Genomic DNA, 27192 nt, shown 5'->3' with positions numbered 1-27192 from the left:
ACAAATCCAGCAGCACATCAAAAAGCTTATCCACCATGATCAAGTGGGCTTCATCCCTGGGTTGCAAGGCTGGTTCAATATACGCAAATCAATAAATGTAATCCAGCATATAAACAGAACCAAAGACAAATCCACATGATTATCTCAATGCAGAAAAGGCCTTTGACAAAATTCAACAACCCTTCATGCTAAAAGCTCTCAATAAATTAGGTATTGATGGGACATATCTCAAAATACTAAGAGCTATCTATGACAACCCACAGCCAATATCATACTGAATGGGCAAAAACTGGAAGCATTCCCTTTGAAAACTGGCACAAGACAGGGATGCCCTCTCTCACCACTCCTATTCAACATAGTGTTGGAAGTTCTGGCCAGGGCAATTGGGCAGGAGAAGGAAATGAAGGGTATTCAGTTAGGAAAAGAGGAGGTCAAATTGTCCCTCTTTGCAGATGACATGCTTGTATATCTAGAAAACCCCATTGTCTCAGCCCAAAATCTCCTTAAGCTGATAAACAACGTCAGCAAAGTCTCAGGATACAAAATCAGTGTACAAAAATCACAAGCATTCTTATACACCAATAACAGACAGAGAGCCAAATCATGAGTGAACTCCCATTCACAATTGCTTCAAAGAGAATAAAATACCTAGGAATCCAACTTACAAGGGATGTGAAGGACCTCTTCAAGGAGAACTACAAACCACTGCTCAATGAAATAAAAGAGGATACAAACAAATGGAAGAACATTCCATGCTCATGGGTAGGAAGAATCAACATCATGAAAATGGCCATACTGCCTAAGGTAATTTACCGATTCAACACCCATCAAGCTACCAATGACTTTCTTCACAGAATTGGAAAAAACTACTTTAAAGTTCATATGGAACCAAAAAAGAGCCCGCATTGCCAAGTCAATCCTAAGCCAAAAGAAAAAAGCCAGAGGCATCACGCTACCTGACTTCAAACTATACTACAAGGCTACAGTAACCAAAACAGCATGGTACTGGTACCAAAACAGAGATATAGATCAATGGAACAGAACAGAGCCCTCAGAAATAACGCCGCATATCTACAACCATCTGATGTTTGACAAACCTGAGAAAAACAAGCAATGGGGAAAGGATTCCCTATTTAATAAATGGTGCTGGGAAAACTGGCTAGCCATATGTGGAAAACTGAAACTGGATCCCTTCCTTACACCTTATACAAAAATTAATTCAAGGTGGATTAAAGACTTAAATGTTAGACCTAAAACCATAAAAACCCTAGAATAAAACCTAGGCATTACCATTCAGGACATAGGCATGGGCAAGGACTTCATGTCTAAAACACCAAAAGCAATGGCAACAAAAGCCAAAATTGACAAATGGGATCTCATTAAACTAAAGAACTTCTGCACAGCAAAAGAAACTACCATCAGAGTGAACAGGCAACCTACAGAATGGGAGAAAATTTTCGCAACCTACTCATCTGACAAAGGGCTAATATCCAGAATCTACAATGAACTCAAACAAATTTACAAGAAAAAAAACAAACAACCCCATCAAAAAGTGGGCGAAGGAAATGAACAGACACTTCTCAAAAGAAGACATTTATGCAGCCAAAAAACACATGAAAAAATGCTCATCATCACTGGCCATCAGAGAAATGCAAATCAAAACCACAATGAGATACCATCTCACACCAGTTAGAATGGCAATCATTAAAAAGTCAGGAAACAACAGCTGCTGGAGAGGATGTGGAGAAATAGGAACACTTTTACACTGTTGGTGGGACTGTAAACTAGTTCAACCATTGTGCAAGTCAGTGTGGCGATTCCTCAGGGATCTAGAACTAGAAATACCATTTGACCCAGCCATCCCATTACTGGGTATATACCCAAAGGACTATAAATCATGCTGCTATAAAGACACATGCACACGTCTGTTTATTATGGCACTATTCACAATAGCAAAGACTTGGAACCAACCCAAATGTCCAACAATGATAGACTGGATTAAGAAAATGGGTCACATATACACCATGGAATACTATGCAGCCATAAAAAATGATGAATTCATGTCCTTTGTAGGGACATGGATGAAATTGGAAATCATCATTCTCAGTAAACTATTGTAAGAACAAAAAACCAACACCGCATATTCTCACTCATAGTTGGGAATTGAGCAATGAGAACACATGGACACAGGAAGGGGAACATCACACTCTGGAGACTGTTGTGGGGTGGGGAGTGGGGGAGGGATAGCTTTAGGAGATATACCTAATGCTAAATGACGAGTTAATGGGTGCAGCACCCAAAATGGCATATGTATGCACATGTAACTAACCTGCACTTTGTGCACATGTACCCTAAAACTTAAAGTATAATAATAAAATTTAAAAAATTAAAAAAAAGACCAGGCTCTGCTATAATAAAATAACTTATCTTTTGGGCCTCCTGACATAATTTAGTCACATTGTTCTTTGTCCATTTCAGTATATTGGCAACCTAGTCAAACTGCCTTACCCCAAATTTGGTTGACAGCCTTCATAAGACTGCCTAACAGGCCAGGCATGGTGGCTCAAACCTGTAATCCCAGCACTTTGGGAGGCTGAGGTGGGTGGATCACGTGAGGTCAGGAGTTCAAGGCCAGCCTTGCCAACAAGGTGAAACCCCATCTCTACTAAAAATACAAAAATTAGCTGGGCATGGTGGCACACACCTGTAATCCCAGCTACTCGGGAGGCTGAGGCAGGAGAATTGCTTGAACCCAGGAGGTGGAGGTTTCAGTGAGCCAAGATCATGCCACTGCACTCCAGCCTGGGTGGCAGAGTGAGACTGTCTAGAAAAAAAAAAAAATGCCTACTTAAAAAAACAAAAAGATCTTAAAATTTAGCCTTATCTCATTTTTTTCAAAAAATAATTTGGGTCCAACCATCATTTGTAAACCAGTGAGTTTGTATTACTATCCCATGACAAAATTCTAAAATATAACTACAAGATCTTCATTTGTATGTATATATGTCTATCTAGATGTAGTTATGTATATATACATGTATTACACTGTAGCTTCTGTTTACATAATAAAATCTGATGTAGCCAGCCAGAAATCTCTTAAGAAATTGTATTTTGATTGATTTCAATAAATGAGCACTCATATAAAATATACAGTAATTAACCCATTTTATAAAGTTCACGTCACTTAAGTAAATCTTTGGTAAACTAGTTGGTTGAGGTAGGGGAATCGCTTGAACCTGGGAGGCAGAGGTTGCAGTGAGCCAAGATTGTGCCGCAGCACTCCAGCCTGGTGAGAAAGCAAGACTCCATCTCAAAAATAATAATAATAAATAAAATAAAATAAAATAAAATAAAATAGTTAATGAAATAAAATTTAAAATGTCTTCATAATTGTCTACATACTTTTTTTTGCCTGGGTTTACTTATCAGACAGTTTTATATTTTGCTTTTTCTATATGTTTTCAGATCATAAGGCTATGAACCCAGCCTAAAACAAAATGATCTTCCTGCAATTACTTGATGAATAGAATTAATTTAGTATTGCTAATTTAATCAAAACAGCCATATTTTCTGAGTTATGGACAGGGAACCATGCATTTAACTTTACGGTTCTTGCTTAGGTAAACAATTGATATTTACAGGCTAAAAAATTATTAATAGAGAAAAAACTTGATGGTTAGCTTTGTCTAATATCTCAATTCTCATAGGTAATTTAGGTAACCTATTAAAACTTAATAAAGCAGATAAACGTAAATTGGACAAATGTCTATGAATAAACTTTTCATGTGATTTGAAATCTTAAGGTTATGTTTAATTAATAGGTAGTCATTAAATGTCTCGGTCATTTTCAATTACGACTTCAAATTATAAACTGGTTCTCATTCAAAATATTGATACATGACAGACAATTAAAGATCTTGAGTCCTAGACTTTTACTAAAATTCAAGGTTACTGAGAGTTAAACATTTTAATTAACATATAACATTCTGTATATAAAATATAAAAATATGAAGTTTTTAATAAGAATTATAAGAAAGACATAAAATATATTCTTTATTGAGAAAAAAATGTTTTGTCTAATTCAGAGGCTATTTAAAGGTGGTTTTAAAATATAAATCTAGCAAGAAAATAGAAACAAGATGTAAAAGAACTGGTAAGTAGGAGAGAAAGATGTGAAGAAAGTTATAGATATGAAGATAAATTTTTGCTAAGGAAGGTTGCAAAGAAAAGAGACTAATTTTGAATGAGGAAGAATCTTTCTTGTGTGGTAAATTTCTGTCCTAAAATAAAATGACTGAGTTATTTAAGAAGGAGGAGGCAGAAGACAAAGCAGAATATTTAAGGCACATCATGCATGGTCTATGTGAGTCACAGAAAGGCTTGTGAAAGGGAAATTTATGAAAGTAATGTGTGTGATCAAGTTGACTACAATTAAAAGGTAATTATTTATGATAACCTTTCTAACAATTGAGTTTTGATATTCAAAATACATTAGTAAAAAACTAAAAAAAAAGATTCCCTATATTTAAATAAAAAGATGTTTTTGAAATATTGATCTGCTCTTAAAAAATTGCAAGATGTTCTGATTGTTAATTCTGGATTCCAAGTCCAGAGTGCTCACCATTACACCATAAAATCTTACATTCATTTTGTTTTCTTTTTCAGATGGAGTCTCACTCTGTCACCCATGCTGGAGTGCAGTGGCATGATCTCAGCTCACTGCAACCTCCACCTCCCGGGTTCAAGTGATTCTCCAGCCTCAGCCTCCTGAGTAGCTGGGATTACAGGCGTGTGCCCCCATACTTAGCTAATTTTTGTATTTTTAGTAGAGACAGTGTTTCACCATGTTGGTCAGGCTGGTCTGACCATATAAGAATAGGGTTATCGGGTTGTAACTCTGTACACTGTTTATGAATTCTTGTTATCTGCCTATAGACCAGCCTAGGTCCTAAATTAGAATTCTTCAAATTCAACTCTCTTTTTTAAATAAAATTACTAAAATGAGACTTGCTTTGTTCCTAAAGCCTGATACATTGAAACTAGATATATTTTAAGGAGCAGGTTTCATGCCTCATGTGTGGGCCACAAAGAAGGTTCACCAAGCTTCCTGATGCCATAACCACAGACATTTAAACTGCAAACCAAAATAAGAAGGGGGTGTTTTCCACACTGTAAACAGCTTATCCTAAGGTGTCAGAACGAGACTCCATATCAGAATAAGACTCCTCCCCTCCTTGATGCTACCTTTTTCATTTGGCAGGATAATGCTGTAATTCACATTTCACAATAAGTAATTGCTCTAGGCAATTTTGACAATAACCCTAGCACAGCTTTTTGGTCAAGTTGTATTGGTGATTTCTTTTGTCAGTTGACATTTTCTTCTTTAATTCAACCCAGTCATAAAATGCGACTCAATGGCTACAACATGTCTCACCCAGTTTCCACCACAGTCTTTAGATTGTAGTTTGTTGCCCTTAGGCTTCGGCTGTGAGTTCAAAATCATTGTACAAACTAATTGTATTGTGTTGTTGTTAATCATTTATCATATTATAATTGTATTATAATTTTTAAACTTTGCTCTTATTGCCTCTTCAATCTTTGTGATGCCAACTCTCCTAACAGGATAATGTTAACTCAACACTTCCAGATGACTGCTCATGCCCATGGACTAATTAGATGGAAATCAATACTAGACCACAGTCAAACCCATTCTGGGAAGATTTTTCCTTCTGGCCTTTTTGTTACTTTACTGTGGTTTGGGTCCCTGACAAAGACCCACATATCTTCCCTGCAACATGGGACAGAGACAACTGGGACAGATCCATTCTGGTGCTGAGGGATAATTAAGCCTAACTACAGCATGGTTGATCAACAACACTTTCAGAGAAACAGCTTGACCAAAAAGGGAACTTGTAAAAACTGATCATATGAACTGGGTCATTCTTGTCATACCCAACTGAAATACAGTAAATGACCTGCTGCAATTCTAAGACTGGTTTTGCCCACTGCTATTACTTACCAATCAGAACTTGCCAACTGCTCAACATCTTACTGGTGCCAGTGAAATTTCTCAAAGAGCAATATGTAATATTTCTCCTTCTTATGAAACCTCTAACCTTCTCTTTGTTCTTTGGACATACTTAAAGACCAGCCAATCTGCAATGTATGCCCTGAATTGCAATTCTTTCCTCCCAAATAAAACATTTTAGGGGGGTGGAGCCAGCTCCAGTCCCCTAAATAGGAACTGCTCCAGTGTACAGCTCCCAGTCTACAGCTCCCAGCATGAGCGACGCAGAAGACGGGTGATTTCTGCATTTCCAACTGAGGTACCAGGTTCATCTAACTGGGGAGGGTTGGACAGTGGGTGCAGGACAGTGGGTGCAGCGCACCGAGTGTGAGCCAAAGCAGGGCGAGGCATCGCCTCACCTTGGAAGTGCAAGAAGTCAGGGAATTCCCTTTCCTAGTCAAAGAAAGGGGTTACAGATGGCACCTGGAAAATCAGGTCCCTCCCACCCTAATACTGCTTTTCCAACGGTCTTAGCAAATGGCACACCAGCAATTACATCCCGCGCCTGGCTGGGAGGATCCTACACCCACAGAGCCTCGCTCATTGCTACCACAGCAGTCTGAGATCAAACTGCAAGGTTGCAGCGAGGTTGGGGGTGGGGCGCCCACCATTGCCTAGGCTTGAGTAGGTAAACAAAGAGGCTGGGAAGCTCGAACTGGGTGGAGCCCACTACGGCTCAAGGAGGCCAGCCTGCCTCTGAGACTCCACCTCTGGGGGCATGGGCATAGCCAAACAAAAGGCAGCAGAATCCTCTGCAGACTTAAATGTTCCTGTCTGACAGCTTCCAAGAAAGTAGTGGTCCTCCCAGCATGCAGCTGGAGATCTGAGAACGGACAGACTGCCTCCTCAAGTGGGTCCCTGATCCCTGAGTAGCCTAACTGGGAGGCACCCCACAGTAGGGGCAGACTGACACCTCACACGGCCAGGTACTCCCCTGAGACAAAACTTCCAGAGGAATGATCAGGCAGCAACATTTGCTGTTCACCAATATCCACTGTTCTGCAGCCTCCGCTGCTGATACCCAGGCAAACAGGGTCTGGAGTGGACCTCCAGCAAACTCCAACAGACCTGCAGCTGAGGGTCCTGTTAGAAGGAAAACTAACAAACAGAAAGTACATCCACACCAAAACCCCATCTGTACATCACCATCATCAAAGACCAAAGATAGATAAAACCACAAAGATGGGGAAAAAACAGAGTAGAAAAACTGGAAACTCTAAAAAGCAGAGTGCCTCTCCTCCTCCAAAGGAATGCAGCTCCTCACCAGCAACGGAACAAAGCTGGAGGGAGAATGACTTTGACAAGTTGAGAGAAGAAGGCTTCAGAAGATCAAACTACTCCGAGCTAAAGGAGGAAGTTCGAGCCCATGGCAAAGAAGTTAAAAACCTTGAAAAAAATTAGACGAATGGCTAACTAGAATAACCAATAGAGAGAAGTCCTTAAAGGACCTGATAGAGCTGAAAACCATGGCACAAGAACTACATGACGAATGCACAAGCCTCAGTAGCCGATTCGATCAACTGGACGAAAGGGTATCAGTGATGGAAGATGAAATGAATGAAAAGAATCGAGAAGAGAAGTTTAGAGAAAAAAGAATAAAAAGAAACGAGAAAGCCTCGAAGAAATATGAGACTTTGTGAAAATACCAAATCTACATCTGATTGGTGTACCTGAAAGTGACGGGGAGAATGGAACCAAGTTGGAAAACACTCTGCAGGATATTATCCAGGAGAACTTCTTCAGTCTAGCAAGACAGGCCAACATTCAGATTCAGGAAATACAGAGAACGCCACCAAGATACTCCACGAGAAGAGCAACTCCAAGACACATAATTGTCAGATTCATCAAAGTTGAAATGAAGGAAAAAATGGGAAGGGCAGCCAGAGAGAAAGGTCGGGTTACCCACAAAGGGAAGCCCATCAGACTAACATCTGATCTCTCGGCAGAAACTCTACAAGCCAAAAGAGAGTGGGGGCCAATAATCAACATTCTTAAAGAAAAGAATTTTCAACCCAGAATTTCATATCCAGCCAAACTATGCTTCATAAGTGAAGGAGAAATAAAATACTTTACAGACAAGCAAATGCTGAGAGATTTTGTCACCAACAGGCCTGCCCTAAAAGAGCTCCTGAAGCAAGCACTAAACATGGAAAGGAACAACTGGTACCAGCCACTGCAAAAACATGCCAAATTGTAAAGACCATTGAGGCTAGGAAGAAACTGCATCAACTAATGAGCAAAATAACCAGCTAACATCATAATGACAGGATCAAATTCACACGTAACAATATTAACCTTAAATGTAAATGGGCTAAATGCTCCAATTAAAAGAGACAGACTGGCAAACTGGATAAAGAGTCAAGACCCATCCATGTGCTATATTCAGGAAACCCATCTCATGTGCAGAGACACACATAGGCTCAAAATAAAGGGATGGAGGAAGATCTACCAAGCAAATGGAAAACAAAAAAAGGCAGAGGTTGCAATCCTAGTCTCTGATAAAACAGACTTTAAACCAACAAAGATCAAAAGAGACAAAGAAGGCCATTACATAATGGTAAAGGGATCAATTCAACAAGAAGAGCTAACTATCCTAAATATATATGCACCCAATACAGGAGTACCCAGATTCATAGAGCAAGTCCTTGGAGACCTACAAAGAGACTTAGACTCCAACACAATAATAATGGGAGACTTTAACACCCCACTGTCAACATTAGACAGATCAACGAGACACAAAGTTAAGAAGGATATCCAGGAATTGAACTCAGCTCTGCACCAAGTGGACCTAATAGACATCTACAGAACTGTCCACCCCAAATCAACAGAATATACATTCTTTTCTGCATCACACCACACCTATTCCAAAATTGACCACATACTTGGAAGTAAAGCTCTCCTCAGCAAATGTAAAAGAACAGAAATTATAACAAACTGTCTCTCAGACCACAGTGCAATCAAACTAGAACTCAGAATTAAGAAACTCACTCAAAACCGCTCAGCTACATAGAAACTGAACAACCTGCTCCTGAATGACTACTGGGTACACAACGAAATGAAGGCAGAAATAAAGATGTTCTTTGAAACCAACGGAACAAAGACACAACATACCAGAATCTCTAGGACACATTCAAAGCAGTGTGTAGAGGGAAATTCATAGCACTAAATGTCCACAAGAGAAAGCAGGAAAGATCTAAAATTGATACCCTAACATCACAATTAAAAGAACTAGAGAAGCAAGAGCAAACACATTCAAAAGCTAGCAGAAGGCAAGAAATAACTAAGATCAGAGCAGAACTGAAGGAAATAGAGACACAAAAAAAACCTTCAAAAAATCAATGAATCCAGGAGCTGGTTTTTGGAAAAGGTCAACAAAATTGATAGACTGCTAGCAAGACTAATAAAGAAGAAAAGAGAGAAGGATCAAATAGATGCAATAAAAAATGATAAAGGGGATATCACCACCGATCCCACAGAAATACAAGCTACCATCAGAGAACACTATAAACACCTCTACGCAAATAAACTAGAAAACCTAGAAGAAATGGATAAATTCCTCAACACATACACCCTCCCAAGACTAAACCAGGAAGAAGTTGAATCTCTGAATAGACCAATAAGAGGCTCTGAAATTGAGGCAATAATTAATAGCTTACCAACCAAAAAAAGTACAGGACCAGATGGATTCACAGCCGAATTCTACAAGAGGTACAAGGAGGAACTGGTACCATTCCTTCTGAAACTATTGCAATCAATAGAAAAAGAGAGAATCCTCCCTAACTCATTTTATGAGGCCAGCATCATCCTGATACCAAAGCCGGGAAGAGACACAACAAAAAAAGAGAATTTCAGACCAATACCACTGATGAACATCGATGCAAAAATCCTCAGTAAAATACTGGCAAACCGAATCCAGCAGCACATCAAAAAGCTTATCCACCATGATCAAGTGGGCTACATCCCTGGGATGCAAGGCTGGTTCAACATATGCAAATCAATAAATGTAATCCAGCATATAAACGGAACCAAAGACAAAAACCACATGATTATCTCAATAGATGCAGAAAAGGCCTTTGACAGAATTCAGCAACGTTTCATCCTGAAAACTCTTAATGAATTAGGTATTGATGGGACATTCTCAAAATAATAAGAGCTATCTATGACAAACCCACAGCCAATATCATACTGAATAGGGAAAAACTGGAAGCATTCCCTTTGAAAACTGGCAAAAGATAGGGATGCCCTCTCTCACTACTCCTATTCAATATAGTGTTGGAAGTTCTGGCCAGGGCAATCAGGCAGGATAAAGAAATAAAGGGTATTCAATTAGGAAAAGAAGTCAAATTGTCCCTGTTGGCAGATGACATGATTGTATATCTAGAAAAACCTCATCATCTCAGCCCAAAATCTCCTTAAGCTGATAAGCAACTTCAGCAAAGTCTCAGGATACAAAATCAATGTGCAAAAATCACAGGCATTCTTATACACCAATAACAGACAAACAGAGAGCCAAATCATGAGTGAACTCCCATTCACAATTGCTTCAAAGAGAATAAAATACCTAGGAATCCAACTTACAAGGGATGTGAAGAACCTCTTCAAGAAGAACTACAAACCACTGCTCAAGGAAATAAAAGAGGATACAAACAAATGGAAGAACATTCCATATTCATGGGTAGGAAGAATCAATATCGTGAAAAATGGCCATACTGCCCAAGGTAATTTATAGATTCAATGCCATCCCCATCCAGCTACCAATGACTTTCTTCTCAGAATTGGAAAAAAACTACTTTAAAGTTCATATGGAACCAAAATAGAGCCCACATTGCCAAGTCAATCCTAAGCCAAAAGAACAAAGCTGGAGGCATCACGCTACCTGACTTCAAACTGTACTACAAGACTACAGTAACCAAAACAGCATGGTACTGATACCAAAACAGAGATACAGACCAATGGAACAGAACAGAGCCCTCAGAAATCATGCCGCATATCTACAACCATCGGATCTTTGACAAACCTAACAAAAACAAGAAATGGGGAAATGATTCCCTATTTAATAAATGGTGCTGGGAAAACTGGCTAGCCATATGGAGAAAGCTGAAACTGGATCCCTTCCTTACACCTTATACTAAAATTAATTCAAGATGGATTAAAGACTTAAATGTTAGACCTAAAACCATAAAAACCCTAGAAGAAAAACTAGGCAATACCATTCAGGACATAGGCATGGGCAAGGACTTCATGTCTAAAACACCAAAAGCAATGACAACAAAAGCCAAAATTGACAAATGGGATCTCATTAAACTAAAGAGCTTCTGCACAGCAAAAGAAACTACCATCAGAGTGAACAGGCAACCTAGAGAATGGGAGAAAATTTTTGCAATCTACTCATCTGACAATGGGCTAATATTCAGAATCTACGATGAACTCAAACAAATTTACAAGAAAAAAACAAACAACCCTATCAAAAAGTGGGCAAAGGATATGAACAGACACTTCTCAAAAGAAGACATTTATGCAGCCCAAAGACACATGAAAAAATGCTCATCAGCTCTGGCCATCAGAGAAATGCAAATCAAAACCACAATGAGATACCATCTCACACCAGTTAGAATGGCAATCATTAAAAAGTCAGGAAACAACAGATGCTGGAGAGGATGTGGAGAAATAGGAACACTTTTACACTGTTGGTGGCACTGTAAACTAGTTCAACGATTGTGCAAGTCAGTGTGGCGATTCCTCAGGGATCTAGAACTAGAAATACCATTTGACCCAGCAATCCCACTTCTGGGTATATACCAAAAGGATTATAAATCATGCTGCTTTAAAGACACATGCACACGTACGTTTATTGTGGCACTGTTCACAATAGCAACGACTTGGAACCAAGCCAAATGTCCAACAATGATAGACTGGATTAAAGGAATGTGGCACATATACACCATAGAATACTATGCAGCCATAAAAAATGATGAGTTCATGTCCTTTGTAGGGACATGAATGAAGCTGGAAACCATCATTCTCAGCAAACTATCACAAGGACAAAACACCAAACACCGCATGTTCTCACTGATAGGTGGGAATTGAACAATGAGAACACATGGACACAGGAAGGGGAACATTACACACTGGGGCCTGTTGTGGGGTGGGTGGAGGGGGGAGGGATAGCATTAGGAGATATACCTAATGTTAAATGACGAGTTAATGGGTGCAGCACACCAACATGGCACATGTACACAAATGTAACTAACCTGCACGTTGTGCACATGTACCCTAAAACTTAAAGTATAATGAAAGAAAAAAAAAAACTTGGTCTCCGCAATCCTTTATCTTAACCTAAACATTCTTTTCCATTGATCCCAAGTCTTCAGATAAACTCAACTAATTGTTAACCAGAAAATGTTTAAATTTACCTATAGCCTGAAAGCTCCCCCACCAACCCTGCTTTGAGTTGTCCTGCCTTTCTGAACCAAACCAATGTATTTCTTAAATGTATTTGATTGATGTCTCATTCCTCCCTAAAATGTTTAAAACCAAGCTGTACCCCGACCACCTTGGGCACATATATGTTCTCAGGACCTCCTGAGGGCTGTGTCATGGGCCATGGTCACTCATATTTGGCTCAGAATAAACCTCTTGAAATATTTTACAGAGTTTCACTCTTTTTGTGAACAGTGTGTGTTGATTTAAAAAATGAAAAGAAGATAATGTCTGACACAATACTTAATTGAATGGCACTATATCGGTCTGATAATTTTGTACATAATTAATACTACTAGCAAACATTGGGTAGTGCTGACTGTCACCGAGGCTGTTAAATGCTTAACATGTGTGCCATTTGTTCTTACGACAATCCTATGAAGTACATATTAATACCCCATTTTACAATTAGAAAGCTGAGGCACTAGTTTGAAGTCTAAGGCCACAAAGCTAAAATCAGGATTTGTACCCAGGCAGTCTGGTTCCAGAGTGTGTGCTTTTAGCCATTTACATATCCTGCCTCTCTGTAGTTAAAAAAGAAACGCCCCAAAAGAAAGCCCCAAAAAACCGCAAACACAGAGTTGAAATTACTGGAAAGCTGTGGGAGGACACATACCAAATTGAATAATGATAATTGAGTTGGAAATGGAGGGTGGATATTGAAAGAGAAAAAAGCAAAAGTCATTCAGTTCCATCGTGCATACCCTGCAAGAATCCCTTCTCTAGAATCCCTGGCAGAGACCCAGCCAGTGTTATCCAAGCCCTGCTGCCACCTCCCAAGGCAGCCCATCCCATCTGGGAATAGCTCAAGTCCTGAGAAACTTTTCCTTCACATAGAATTGAAATGGAGAAATCTGCTGCCTGAGAGCTCCATCTCCACTCCACCTCCACTGGCCTTAGGTCTGCTTTCTGGAACTATTAAATATTTGGATGATTCCAGTTTCTTTCTCATGGGATATTCCTCCAATTCTTAGAATTCCCCTAGACTAGGCCGGGCATGGTGGCTCACGCCTGTAATCCCAGCACTTTGGGAGGCCGAGGTGGGTGGATCACCTGAGGTCGGGAATTTGAGACCAGCCTGAGCAACATGGTGAAACCCTGCCTCTACTAAAAATACAAAATTAGCTGGGCGTGGTGGTGGGTGCCTGTAATCCCAGCTACTTGGGAGGCTAAGGCAGGAGAATTGCTTGATCCTGGGAGGCGGAGGTTGCAGTGAGCCGAGATCATGCCACTTCACTCCAGCCTGGGTGACAGAACAGGACTCCATCTAAAAAAAAAAAAAACAAACAAAAACAAACAAACAAACACACACCAACAAAAAACAAGAACAAAGAAAAAGAAAAAACTCCCCGGGATTAACTGTCTCCTGCCTCCCCCTGGATCCGCTTTGTACCACCTGCACCTCTTGTCAGCCTGGGAGTCTGACTTAGGGGAGCCATAGCCTAGGTGCCCATGCCTGTGGGCTTCCAGCTGGGCGTGGCCAATGGGAAGCCCCAGCAGAAATCAGAGAGAGCAAGGGATGCCAAGTGTGGGCACTGGTTCCCTAGCTTCCTCCCTGTACTGCCGCCTGGAGTTGCTAGGAACATTGGAGGTCACTGTTCCAGTCAAGGCAGCCCCGGGATTGAGGCTCTCCATCCCCTCATCTCCTCCAGCCTCCGGGGAGTAACACCTTGGCTTCTATGGAGCCCCAGGGTACTGCAGAGCCTCTGTGGCGTCTCTGTACCCACTCAATGTAAAGGATTCTTTGTAAGTAAATTATCCTTTGAGTGTTTTCTCTGGGACTCTAATACAACATCTTTCCAGTCTCCCGGAGATTTCTAAGTAAAAACTCAATATAACTGGAGGTTCCACTTTTAAACCTCAACAGTTATTGGGAGATAACCTTGTAGGCAATTCTGATCTCAGGAATTCAATAACAGCCTTTGGCCAGAAGCATTAAAGTTCTGCCAGTCTTATCAGCTGTTGCCTGAAGCAAAACACATTTGAGGGAGTCTTTGGTTGGATTCAGCCGAACTCTGGGTGCTAAATGCAGAAAATGCAAAACGCAAGGGATTCTCTTACCATCTCCTCTCCCTCTCTCCGCCCCTTTGCAAATGAGACCGCTCTGACAGAACTGAAGGGCAGCAGTCTCTGGTTTCTGAGTCATGGGGGATTGATTTTCCATATTTGTTGAGTGTCTCTTCATTCCACAACTTCTCATTTAATACCTACATCCCATCCTTTGGGAGAAAAGTGAACCAGGCCCATTTTTAGGGTGAGAATGGATGGGCAACTGGTAGTAGGTCACATGGCTTTTCAGAGGGGAGTCGAGAGTTCAGATGCAGAACTCTGCTCTTCCCCTCTTCCCAGCTAAGCATTCTTTCCACGGCCCCATTCTGGGCACTGGTACCAGTTGATTTCTCCCTAGACTCGGAGGTGAGGCTCAGCTTTTCCGCCTCAGCTAGCTTAAGGGTGAGGTTTGCTGGGTCCTTCTTGGTGTGGGTGGGGGCACTGGAAGGACCTGCACTGGGGGTCTGACGGATGGGCAGTCACTAGGGGTCCTCACCACACACTCTAGCCCCTGTTCCCAGGACACGGCAGGATTGAAGTTCCGGGCTCCCTTGGTGTTGAGGCCATGTGACTAGTTCCGGCCAGTGAGCATGAATGGAAGTGCTGCGTGCTACCATCAGGCTGGAGCGTGTAATTCCCAATGGCAAAACTCTCCAGAGGGCTCTTCCCTCTGTCATGATCACTGCCATACGGAGTAGAGTGAGCAGCAGCAGGAAGATGTAGGAGCTGCACTCCAAGCTGACCTGCCACGGATATACAGCGTGAACAAGGAACACACTTGGTTGTTGTTAAGTCACTGAAACTGTGCATTTGTACCTGGTTATGGACTCAGAGAGGGGATCTGGGGATCCAGATGCTGGTGGGTGGTGAATAATGGACTCTGAGCCATTCTGAGCCAGAGCTCCCATCAGGACCTCTAGACTGTGTCTCCAGACAGGAAATGAGGCATTTGAGGGTTTTAGGCCATTTGAGAGGACACAATTCAATTCAGCACAGAGGTCTCAGGCAGAGACGCTAAGGCTTTTTCATAAGAAGCCAGGGTGTGTGATAACAGCTAGATTAAGCAGTGAAAATCAACTTTGAGGACCCATAAGAGAAGTTACTAGTTGCCCCTGTGTGCTTATTTCAGAACACCTCACTGATAATAATAGCCATGCTTAACGTTTTGTTTCAAATTTTGAGGAGAAATCGAGGGTTACACGGTGAGACAGCACTACCCATCGGGGAGCCTTTTAAGTTCCTGGAAGGTATATTTTTTTCCTTGATCTGCTTAGCAAATTTCCGCAAACTTGGTGGCTTAAAAACAACAGAAATATAGTCTTGCTTTGTTCTAGAGATCAGAAAGTTGGAAATCAAGGTGTTGGCTGGGCCACACTTCCTTAGAGGGTTGCAGGGGGAAGTCCCCTTGTCTCTTCCAGTTTCTGGTGGTAGCCACCAATCTGGTGGCGGCATCCCTTGGGTTGTGGCAGCCTCTCTTCTGTCTCCCTGCACCTGCACATGGCCTTCTTCCCTATGTGTCATTGGATTTAGTGCCTACCCTAATCTAGTGTGACCTCTTCATAAAATGAATACTTCTGCAAAGACTCTGTTTCCAAATAAGGTCATATTCACTCATAAACTTAATACTTCTGCAAAGACCCTGTTTCCAAATAAGGTCATTTTCACAGGTGCCAGGTGACAGGTCATCTTCACAGGTGCTAGGCGACAGGTCTCCAACATATCCTTTAGGAGGACACAATTCAACTCACAACACAGGGTTCTCAGGCAGAGTCTAAGGCTTTTTCATAAGAAGCCAGGGTGTGTGATAGCTAGATTAAGCAGTGGAAATCAACTTTAAGGACCCATAAGAGAAGTTACTAGTTGCCCCTGTGTGCTTATTTCAGAACACCTCAGTGTTTGTATTCTGTATTTTATATACTTTCCCAGCAGTACCACTCCTTTACTTCACTTGGATATTGTAATTACAGTTTCTGTATTTTTAAAAAATTAAAATTGAGCATCAGAAGGGGGATAGTGAAACAGAAAATGGGCTTGAGAATCCCTCAGACCTATGTGTGGAATCCCCACTCTAGCTAAAACACTTTACCAGTGACCTCAGACGGATGACTTATTCTTTCCAGATATTAAGACTTATAAATCAAGATTGTGAGGCCGGGTGCAGTGGCTCACACCTGTAATCCCAGCACTTTGGGAGGCCAAGGTGGGCAGATCACCTGAGGTCAGGAGATCGAGACCAGCTTGGCCAACGTGGCAAAACCCCATCTCTACTGAAAAAAAATACAAAAATTAGCCGGGTGTGGTGGCGGGTGCCTGTAATCCCAGCTACTTGGGAGGCTGAGGCAGGAGAATCGCTTGAACCTGGGAGGCGGAGGTTGCAGTGAGCCAAGATTGCGGCATTGTACTCCAGCCTGGGCGACAAGAGCAAAACTCCATTTCAAAAAAATTTAAAAAACAAAAAGATTGTGGTGAGGATTAATTGTAGACCAAATGTGAATATATATAAAATGCCAACCAAGCACAGTACATGGCACATAACAGCTTTTCAATACACTTAAAAATGATAGTATTTTCTATGTCTTTTTTTTTTTCCCCACATCTTTTATTGGCTGAGATTTGTCAGAATCGGTCACACTTTTTTTTTTTATTTGGAACGGAGTCTTGCTCTGTCGCCCAGGCTGGAGTGCAGTGGCGTGATCTTGGCTCACTGCAACCTCTGCTTTCCAGGTTCAAGCAATTCTCCTGCCTCAGCCTCCTGAGTAGCTGAACTACAGGCGTGCACCACCACGCTTGCCTAATTTTTGTATTTTTAGTAAAGACAGGGTTTCACCATGTTGGCCAGGTTGGTTTTGAACTCCTGACCTCAAGTGATCTGCCCACCTCAGCCTCCCAAGCCAGTCACGCTTTTTTTTTTTTTTTTTTTTTTGAGATGGAGTCTTGCACTGTCGCCCAGGCTGGAGTGCAGTGGTGTGATCTCGGCTCACTGCAAGCTCCGCCTCTCAGGTTCAAGCGATTCTCCTGCCTCAGCCTCCTGAGTGGCTGGGATTACAGGCGCCTGCCACCACACCCAGCTAATGTTTCTTTGTATTTTTAGTATAGATGGGGGTTTCACCATGTTGGCCAGGCTGGTCTTGAACTCCTGACCTCGTGATTCGCCAGCCTCAGCCTCCCAAAGTGCTAGGATTACAGGTGTGAGCCACCGTGCCTGGCCACACTTTTTAAACCGGGCCCTAATTCCCGTGCAGTGTCTTGATTGTGAGTTTTGTGGCACTATTAAGATTCTGCAATCCACACAGCCTTTTAGACTACCTTCATCTCTGGCTGGAATTCCTCCCGCTGCGTCAGGTCACTGAGCTGATTCTCCCCAGTCATTCGAAAGGCATTTGCTCTGCTGTATCAGGGTTCCCAGAAAGCTCGGCCCTGCCTTGCTCAATCGCCTGAGCTCTTCCCTCCCCTCCACCTCATTGGGCAGTAAACCCTCTAGACTTCTGAGTTTCAGAGACACCATTCAAGTCAGAATTACGTTTTAATCAGTTTAGCTGACCGTGAAACGGGAATAAAAATACCTACGGATAGAATCTCAAGGAGAATGGAATGAGAAAATGGGTGCAGGTAGCTCCCCCATGGCCAGTGGGGGTGGTCTTCACTGTTAACTGCCTTTTCTATTAAGTTTGAACCACAATGTTTAATTCAAAGACTGGACAGAACCTACATGTGCTGGCCTTCACTTTGGGAGGCCTAGAGTTTTGAAGTTTGCTACTTCCCAGCCGTGAGGTTTGAGGGGAAGGGACTAAGTGCAAAGGGTTTTCTCCATTTTGCAGATGAATACAAGGACTAACCTTTCCTTTTCTTACTAGTGGGGTTGCTGAAGAGATACGAGAAATGTCAAAGCACTTTGCAGATGGCACAGACCTTGGTAAAGTCAAAGAATCATTGATATCTGTTCAGCCCCTTGATGGCACAGATGAGAAGTCCGAGGCTCAGAGAGGCTGGAGCTTCACTGGGGTCACAGCACCACGAGCAGCAAGACCAAGGCTTGACCCAGGCCCATCAGATTCTGAAGTCTGTGATGGATTGCACCCCTTGTGCCTCATTGGCGCTGGCTCACGAGGGCTCCAGGCCATGCTGGAGGGTCCCTATCATATTGCTGGGATCCTCCAAGGCCAGAGTTCTCCAGGGAGGCCACCTAAGCAGATGAAGTCAGCCAACATTAATTTTTTTTCTTTCTTTTTTTTTTTTTTTGAGACAGAATCTTGCTCTGTCTCCCAGGCTGGAGTGCAGTGGCGCGGTCTTGGCTCACTGCAACTTCTGCCTCCTGGGTTCAAGTGATTCTCCTGACTTAGCCTCCCCAGTAGCTGGGATTACAGGTATGCACCACCACACCAGGCTAATTTTTGTATTTTACTAGAGATGGGGCTTCACCATGTTGGCCAGTCTGGTCTCAAACTCCTGACCTCAGGTGATCCACCTGCCTCGGCCTCCCAAAGTGCTGGGATTACAGGCGTGAACCACCGTGTCCGGTCTTTAAATATCTTTTGACTGTTTACCCTGCTGCGGACTTAGTCAGGGCACCCTCCACCCACTATTTTGATTCAGCCTGGGGCTCTGGAGCCACACTGTCTCTATGGAACCCCGGCTCTGCCACCTCTTGGCTGTGTGCCCTTAATCCACTCTGGGCCTGTACTTCCTAACCTGTGAAATGGGGGGGAATAAGCATAACCAGCTCAGAGGATGGATGTACAGACTAAATGGCACAGAGTGAACACCCAATAAAAGGGAGCTCTCATGACCATCTATGCCACGCCTGCCACTGCCCATTGGGTGCATTGGAGAGAACCCTCAAGGCCACCCACGTGTGCAAAGCAATCCTTCCTGCACGTCTGAAAGCTCGTGCCACCAGGGTGTGAGCTCCATTGAGAGCAGGGGCCTTGCTCCCAGCAGTATCCCTGTACCTGACCCCAGGGAGATGCTCAATAAACATCTGCCAAACAACTGGATGAAAGCACAGCTAGCAGAAAGAGCCTGGGAACTAGGAGACGGGAGATCAGAGTTCAAGTTCTTCATATTGCAAGACCTTGAGAATACCAATGATATTTCTTTTAGGGAAATGTGATAAGTAAGGACTAAAGCACTGGCTCTCAACTGGGGGTGATTTTGCCTGCCAGGGAACGTTTGGCAATATCTGGAGACATTTTTGATTGTCACTGTCTGAAGATGTTACTGGTATCTAGTAGGTAGAGGGCAGAGATTATTTAAGTATCCTGCAATGCACAGGATGGCCCTCACAACCAAGAATTGATGTCAACAGTCAGTGCCAAGGTTGAGAAACCCTAGATTAAAGGAACATGATCTAAAACCATAAAGTCACATACAAATGATGATTGTTATTAGTGTTCATAGTATTATTTGGTGTAACAAATGCAATATTAGATTTTTAAAATGTGATACTTTCAAGGACTCCAGGGGTAGCTTTTATATGATTTTAAATGTTTTTGTTTCTTCAAGAGATAGCAAAGATAGAAAATGCCCCTTAAATTCCTTCCTCACCAGGAGCTTCTTATTCTGCAAAATGTTGTCAAATGCTATTGAAAAGACCTCTTGGAAAAATCAGCCCTGCTCAGATCTTTGGCCAAGAATAGGAGGATGGGCCCCCCGGTGCATTTCTCAACCCAATGGAAGTCTCAGCTGCCAAGGCCTTCAAAGCCCTGACCAGCCCTGGAAGCAGCTGCTCCACCTGGCTCAGTGGCCTTTTGCCAGCTGAGACCATTAGCCAATAATAAGCTGCATTTCCAAAAAAGTAGGCAGCGCTAATTTTAATTTTGTTCTCTGTTTAGAAACAAAGGTCCAGAGAGGTTAGCCCCAGGGCACCTCCTCCTGTCCCCACAGTGGCCCCTGTGTGTCTGCTTCACGGCACACACCGCACTGTTTGGTAATCCTCCCCCCTGCAGGCTATGGGCATCCTGAGGACACGAGTCCTGAAGACTCACTTCTGTGTGAGGCCCAGTCCAGGATTATGATTTAGCTGTCAAATGACTGAATGCATTTGTCCTGCAGGGCTGACACAGTGGATGCCCTGCCCATGTCCTCTCAGCTCCCACTTGCTGCTTCGTGCAGATGATGGGTGCTTTACCACAGTGGGAGTTGCAGGAACCGTCTCTCTCCCCAAGAGCTTTCTCTAGCTGAGGAAGCATACGTGGCCTATGCAAGAGGAAGTCAGCTGTGCAGGGAAGTTAAGGCCCCCAGGAGCATCCCGCAGCCAGTAGGCTTTTGCTAAAACCATCTATAGCAGGAATCTATGTTCAAGACACATTGAATGTAGGAGTTGCAGATGAACCCCTAAGGGCAAAGGAGCCAGAGCTGGGAAGGTTTGCAGCTTTAGACGGGTCCTTATGACTTAACTCAGAACCCACTAGAGGATGCAGCACTTAGACACCCTTGTCTCCTGCGGAAGATTCCAAACTGTTAAGCATCAGAATGGCTTGTGGGACATATTAAAATGCTGGTCCCCATGCTTACTCTCTCAGCTTCTGGTTGGGAAGGAATGGATTAGGGAGCTGTATTGGCTGTATTAGTTTCTCTGGGTGGCCGTAACTAAGTTACCACCAACTGGGTGGCTTTAAACAACAGAAATGTATTCCCCATAGCTCTAGAGGCTAGAGTCTGAAATCAAGGTGTGGGCAGGGTTGGCTCCTTCTGAGGGCTCTGAGGGAGAATCCGCTCCAGTCCTTCCTCCCAGCGCTGGATGGCCGCCAATGCTGGGTGCTCGTTGGCTTGTACCTGCATCACTACAATCTTCCCGTGGCCTTCTCCCCATGCCTGCACCTCTTCTCTTGTCAGGACAGACACCAGTCATGTTGGATTAGGCGCCCACCCTACTCCAGTCTGACCTCATCAGAACTCATTACATCTGCACCCACCCTATTTCCAAATAAGGTCACATTCTGAAGTAGGGGGGCTTAGGGCTTCGACGTATCTTTTTGAGGGACACCATGCAACCTGCAGCAGGTGCAGTATCTCTAGATGCTAACAGGCCCTCAGACAATTCTGATTGCCCCCCTGGGACTGTGGCCCTCCTGTGTGATGTGTGATTTATCTTTGCAGCCCCCACTGTGCAGGGATCCTGCATCCCCCTGCATATTCTGCAGGAGCAACTGGTGTCAGGCTGATGGCCAGGTCTGCAGAGATTGAAAGGAGACAGAACTGCTGGGGACTGGGGACGTGGTCCAGGCGGAGCATGACGACAAGCCTGGCTTGATGCTTGGCTCCCCCTGACCAGCCCTCGACTCACCACACTGCTCAAGTGGGGCAGAAGGTGCTCGATTTAATTTTCCAGCTACTCAAGTGCCAGCAGTGCCTCTAACATGGGATTCCAGACAGAAGTGAAGGATAAACAGGTCTCACTTTTTTCTTGGTTTAAAGGAAAAATGCTTGTTTTGAGGCAATCATGTGTCATGAATCAACTTCTCATAGGCATTTTTTTACTGCTGAGAAACTGCAGCAGGGAGGACTGTGGGTAGATGGAGCATGGCTCTCTTCCCACAAGATGAGGTGGGGATGGGGTCGGCTGATGCATCTTGGGGGACACAGCAAAACCCTCTCCTGGACACCTTTATATGGCAGTAAGCCTGCACGCCCGCTGTGACAGGAAGCCTATCAGCCATCAGGGCCGCAGAGGAAGCACTTAGGTAAGCAGAGACAGGATGAAGAAGAAGAACCACAGCTCAGACCTCAGCCAACAGCTTCCCCCATAGCCATGCTCTCTGTGGCTCCCCATTGTCAGGAACACATGACGTCTGCCCTCTTTCTTTATTTTGCCGACTCCTGTAAACTATGCCAGCCTCACTTCCAATTCCCGATGCCAAATCTCAATGGTGTCCATAGGCTGACTGCAAATCTCAGGGGCGTCCACAGGCCAACTGCATTTCCCTCATCAATTCCCATTTCCACATGAGGAAGAAAACATCTACTCGGCTGAAGCTCCTATATAGTGGGGTTTCTGCTAAAAGCAGCAGACGCAACTCCTAAATGACACAGGGAAGGATGTCTCATTCTCATTTCCTTTTAAAAGGAAGAATCCAAACTGAAGCAGGTTCTGGCACACAGCAAAAGGTGAAATGAGACTGCTGTCTGCTTGGGTCCCACACAGCTTAGCTTTTTGCAGGCTCACGTTTGCCAGCAGTTGCTCTCATTGGACTCCACGGCCCCCACACAGAGAATGAAGGCTGCCTGAGCCCAAGATCACTGATGCTCTTTGAGCAGAAGTTCCTGGGTCTGGGTTTCTAAGTCTGGGGGAAGGGCCATGAGCCTCAGAGCAGGCAGGACCACAGGAAAATTGGGATAAGCTCCGAAACCACTCACGACGTCAGCCCCCGTCTTCCCCAAGTCTGATGGGCTGTGGCTGGAGAGGCCCTTCCTGTGTTGTTGGCCAGAGCTGGGAGACCCCAACATGTGGTCTCCTAGAGGGAGACCCCAACCCTCTAGCAGGTGAGGCTTGCTGCCCAAGCCTGGTGTGTGTGTCTGTGCTGATCTGGGCACCCATTGGCCCTCAGAGCTATAGCCACTCAGGGTCAGTGAAAGGCTGCTGCCTCCTTTGCCTCCCCAGCGTCGACTGGGACTGGAGCCCTGTCCTGCCCACTGGCCCATGGCTGGAACCCAAACACCCATCCCTGCCCCATCCCTCACCTCTCCTCACTCTCTAGGCTCTGGTAATCCAAGCCTCCTAACCAGCTGCAGGGCCCTGCGGCAGCCATGCTGTCTTCCTTCTCTGTGCACTGTTCCTACTCCTGGAATGCCGTGTTTTCCCCTACATGTCCCTTAGGACTTGGCCCAGCACGCCACCTAGAGAACTTCCCCAACCACCTAGGCTGAGCCAGGTGTCTGCTGTGACATGCACTGCCCTGGGTGGCCCTTGGCCTTAGCACGTGTTTCCTGCGCTGTTAGCATCTGCTGAAAGCCAAAATGGTTGAATACTGGGGATTGCATAAGGGCCTGTAATCAATGATTTTTTGAATCAATCAATATTTGAATCTCCTGGAGGGCAGGAAGCATCTCTGATTTGCCTCTACCAACCCAAAGCCTGGCTTAGTGTGGGTCAAATGGGGCTCATCGGCTGCCTCTGCTGGAGCCCCAGCTCTGACAAGTCAGCCACAGCCACAAATCCCCTAGATAATTTTTTTTTTTGTTTTTGAGACGGAGTCTTGCTCTGTCGCCCAGGCTGGACTGCAGTGGCGCGATCTCGGCTCACTGCAAGCTCTGCCTCCCGGGTTCACGCCATTCTCCTGCCTCAGCCTCCCGAGTAGCTGGGACTACAGGCGCCCGCCACTGCGCCCAGCTAACTTTTTGTATTTTTAGAAGAGACGGGGTTTCACCGTGGTCTCGATATCCTGACCTCGTGATCTGCCCACCTCAGCCTCCCAAAATGCTAGAATTACAGGCGTGAGCCACCGCGCCCGGCCTCCCCTGGATATTATCATTGGCTGGAACCGAGCCTGAGGTGTCTGCCTGCTTTGTTGACCAGCCCCTTAGAGGGCAGTCCCATGGCCAGGGCACACCCCACCTAGCCCCTCCCAGATTCCCTGTCTCTTTTCCCATCCCAGGCTGCTGAGGTTCCAGCATCCCCCACCGACCTTACCCAAGTAAATATTAGTAACAATCGTCATTACCTTGCCGTGTTGAGAACCCCTTCCATACCAGCTGCTGCGGGCCAACAGCCTCATTTAATTCTCACAGCCCCGCGTGTTAAGGAGGCCTCTCCACTGGGCTGATGCTGACCAGGAGGCTCAGGCAGGGCAAGGTCACTCTGCAGTGGCAGAGCCAGGACTTGGCCCCAGGCAACTTGACCCCAGCGCTCTTACTTTTCATCACAGTGAGCCTGCCTCTCCGCCTGTGTTCCTGTGTGCCCGCTCAGGGCTGCTGCAGCCTCCCCATTCTCATGGGAACTCCCAGAGACTGGCTCAGGCCACACAGCAGAGGCAGGATCGGAGCCCTGTCTATTCAAAATCCAGGAGTTTCATCCCCACCAGAGCCCTGTGTCTCACCTCAGTGATACCTTCCCTTTCATCGTCAAAGCTGGTTTGGGGGGCAGGGACTGTGATTCTGCCAGGAAGACCTTGGGTCACTTAGGACAGGCTTTCCCCAAGGGGTACAGTGTGAAGGACTTACTTCTCTCTGTTGAATACGATGAATTCCTTCCGGACAGTCTCCAAACACTGCTGCAGGTGTCCATTCTGTCAAAGAGCACAGAGAGGTGACCAAATGACAAAGCATGGTCCAGGGACACACGGTAATGGAGCATCAGAGGACAGCAGATTGATCTAGACGGAAACCTCAGATGCTTGGGACCGGGACAAGGCAAGCTAAGTGTCTGGGGCTGACCCTGACTGCATGGGTGGCTGTGTCCAAAGGTAGCCTGGTGGACAAAGATGCTTTTCTCCACGTTAAGCCACTAAATCCAACTTAAAAGCCATGTTAGAATGGAATATGGGCTGAAATTCATGAGCTTATTTTCCTGACCACTTAAGACCCACGTGAGAGGCATGGAAAACCAGAAATTCACAACCATCATGCCAGGGGCTCAACTTTCAATAGACTTTTATAGGGGAGGGAGGTGTTGTGTGTTGAATTGTGTCCTCTGAAAGCTATCTTCAGTCCCAACCCCCCAGTACTTATAAACACGACGTTATCTGGAAATAGAACCTTTACAGATGTAATCCAGTTAAGATGAAGTCACAGTGAATTAGGTAGGCCCTAAGCCCAATGACTGGGGTCCTTATATGAAGGCCATATGAAGACACACAAAGACACAGAGAATTAGGCCATGCAGCGACGGAGGGAGAGACTGGAGCCATGCAGCTGCGAGCCAGCAAAGGACAAGAGGGCCGGCCGCCACTCGAAGCCTGGGGAGCCAAGGACGGCCCTTCCCCTATAGCCTTTGGAGAGAGCTGGGCTCTGCGGAGACCTTGAGTTTGGATTTCTGGCCTCCAGAACCGTGAGAGAATAAATGTGGGTTGTTTTAAGCCACCCAGCTTGTGGCAGCCCCAGGAAACGAATACAGGGGCCCACAGAGGCAAAGTGCCCAGGACCCACAAAAGTCATCGTGCAGCCCTGGGGGCCTCTGCGGTACAAAATCTTTCTCAAGGGCGCAGAGGGACCGCTGGGTCCCTCCCCCTGCCTTAGAGCTACACAAGCTCCCTGCTGTAGGAATAGCGCTCAAGGAATGCCAGGAGTGTGAATGCCTTACTTCACTCTTTCCCCCTACTTGTTTGATAGTAGCATTTTATTTACTGCAAAATAAGGAAATTGGAAGGGAGGATTGAAATGTCCCCTTTTTGCTAAACAGTGGCCTGGATCAGTCATTTCCCTATGAGCACAGGATTTCTCTCCCGGAACGGCTCCCACGAAGCACTCACCAGCGGGCAGCTGTCCTTCGTGCCATCCCTGGATCTGTTCTTTGCCAACCGCTTCTTCTTTTTGTGAAGTGGCTTGGATTCTAGAATCATCTCTTCAAGCTCAAATGTGGGATCGCAATTCAACCTCCCTTTCTAAAGGGGAGTAGAAAAGAAAACATGGTCTGTCTGCGTTCCACCCATCACTGAATTTTCTTTTCATTAATTCAACCATTCATTCATTCAACAAGTAATGATGAACTTACTCTTGTTGGATACACGGGTTACCTTTCTGTATTCTGATGATAAAAAGCAACACGTTCTCACTGTACACATCATATATTTACACACATAGTCCCCCTGGGGCAACCGCACTCCTGTTAACATCCAGGTATTTCCTTAGGCCCCTTTCTATGCCTGTTTTTCATACTAGGTTGAGTTCAGTTTTCAAATCTGATTTTTTCACTTATTATTTTATCCTATGCACATTGTCCTGTCATTACTATCTTTTTTATAAAAATCATTCTAAATAACTTAGAATACAATTTCAGCTCAAAATCTGCCCAACTTCTTGCCCTGGTTCCCTGCTCCGTACCCCCGCCTCCCGCCCCCGGGCAGCTAGAGTCAGCTGACCCTCCGGCCTGGCCCTGCTCCTGGCCAGGGGCTCCTCCCGCTGTGGTCAGGAGGAATTTAGGTCTCCCTGACTTCCGGGCCTTGGACCCAGACTCCTGGTAGCCACTTTCATTCCTCAGCTGTAGCCCAGATGATGGCCCCAGGTGCCGGTCCCCAAAGGCAATGCAGCCCGGTGGCTATAACAGCAGCTTTGGAGCAGCATAGGGGAAAAATCCCAGTTCTGCTACTTCCTGATCTTGTAAGTTTCACGACTTCCTTAGGACTCAGTTCATTATCTGTAAAGTTTGGGTAACAATGATTCCCATATAGGGAATTAATAATATGATGTCTATAAAGTACTTCCAGTAGGGCCAGGCATGAAGCAAGTCCTCCCTACAGTGGTGGTCCCTGGGCCTGTTAGGACCTGGGCCTGCTGTGACTTGGCCAAGAAGGAGAGAGGCGAGGCACAGCCTTGCCTTGAGGTCAGCTAGCCTTGCCACTGGGCCGTGTCCTCTCCTTTTACCTGCGTGATGCTGAGGGAGATTCGTAACCTCTCTCTGCCTCAGTTTCCTCATCATTGTGAAATATGGCAGGCTCAGAGTT

General features: G+C 44.7%; 1 protein-coding gene across 5 annotated transcripts in view; it reads right to left on the bottom strand.

The window, feature by feature from the left end:
- Positions 1-27192, bottom strand: part of STK32B (serine/threonine kinase 32B) — a 445681-nt gene that overhangs the window by 6641 nt on the left and 411848 nt on the right. For all 5 annotated transcript variants that reach the window (XM_016951222.4, XM_024356003.3, XM_016951221.4 and 2 more), the window contains 2 exons: positions 26002-26133; positions 24755-24819 (listed from right to left, as the gene is read on the bottom strand). In XM_016951222.4, coding sequence (XP_016806711.1) covers positions 24755-24819; positions 26002-26133 — 197 coding nt within the window. The remainder of the gene's footprint in view (positions 1-24754; positions 24820-26001; positions 26134-27192) is intronic.

The sequence above is a fragment of the Pan troglodytes genome, chromosome 3 (genome assembly GCF_028858775.2).
Source record: "Pan troglodytes isolate AG18354 chromosome 3, NHGRI_mPanTro3-v2.0_pri, whole genome shotgun sequence".
Classification (NCBI taxonomy): Eukaryota; Metazoa; Chordata; class Mammalia; order Primates; family Hominidae; genus Pan; species Pan troglodytes.
The sequence above is the reverse complement of the archived record's forward strand: the minus strand, read 5'-3'. Positions and strand labels throughout refer to the sequence as shown.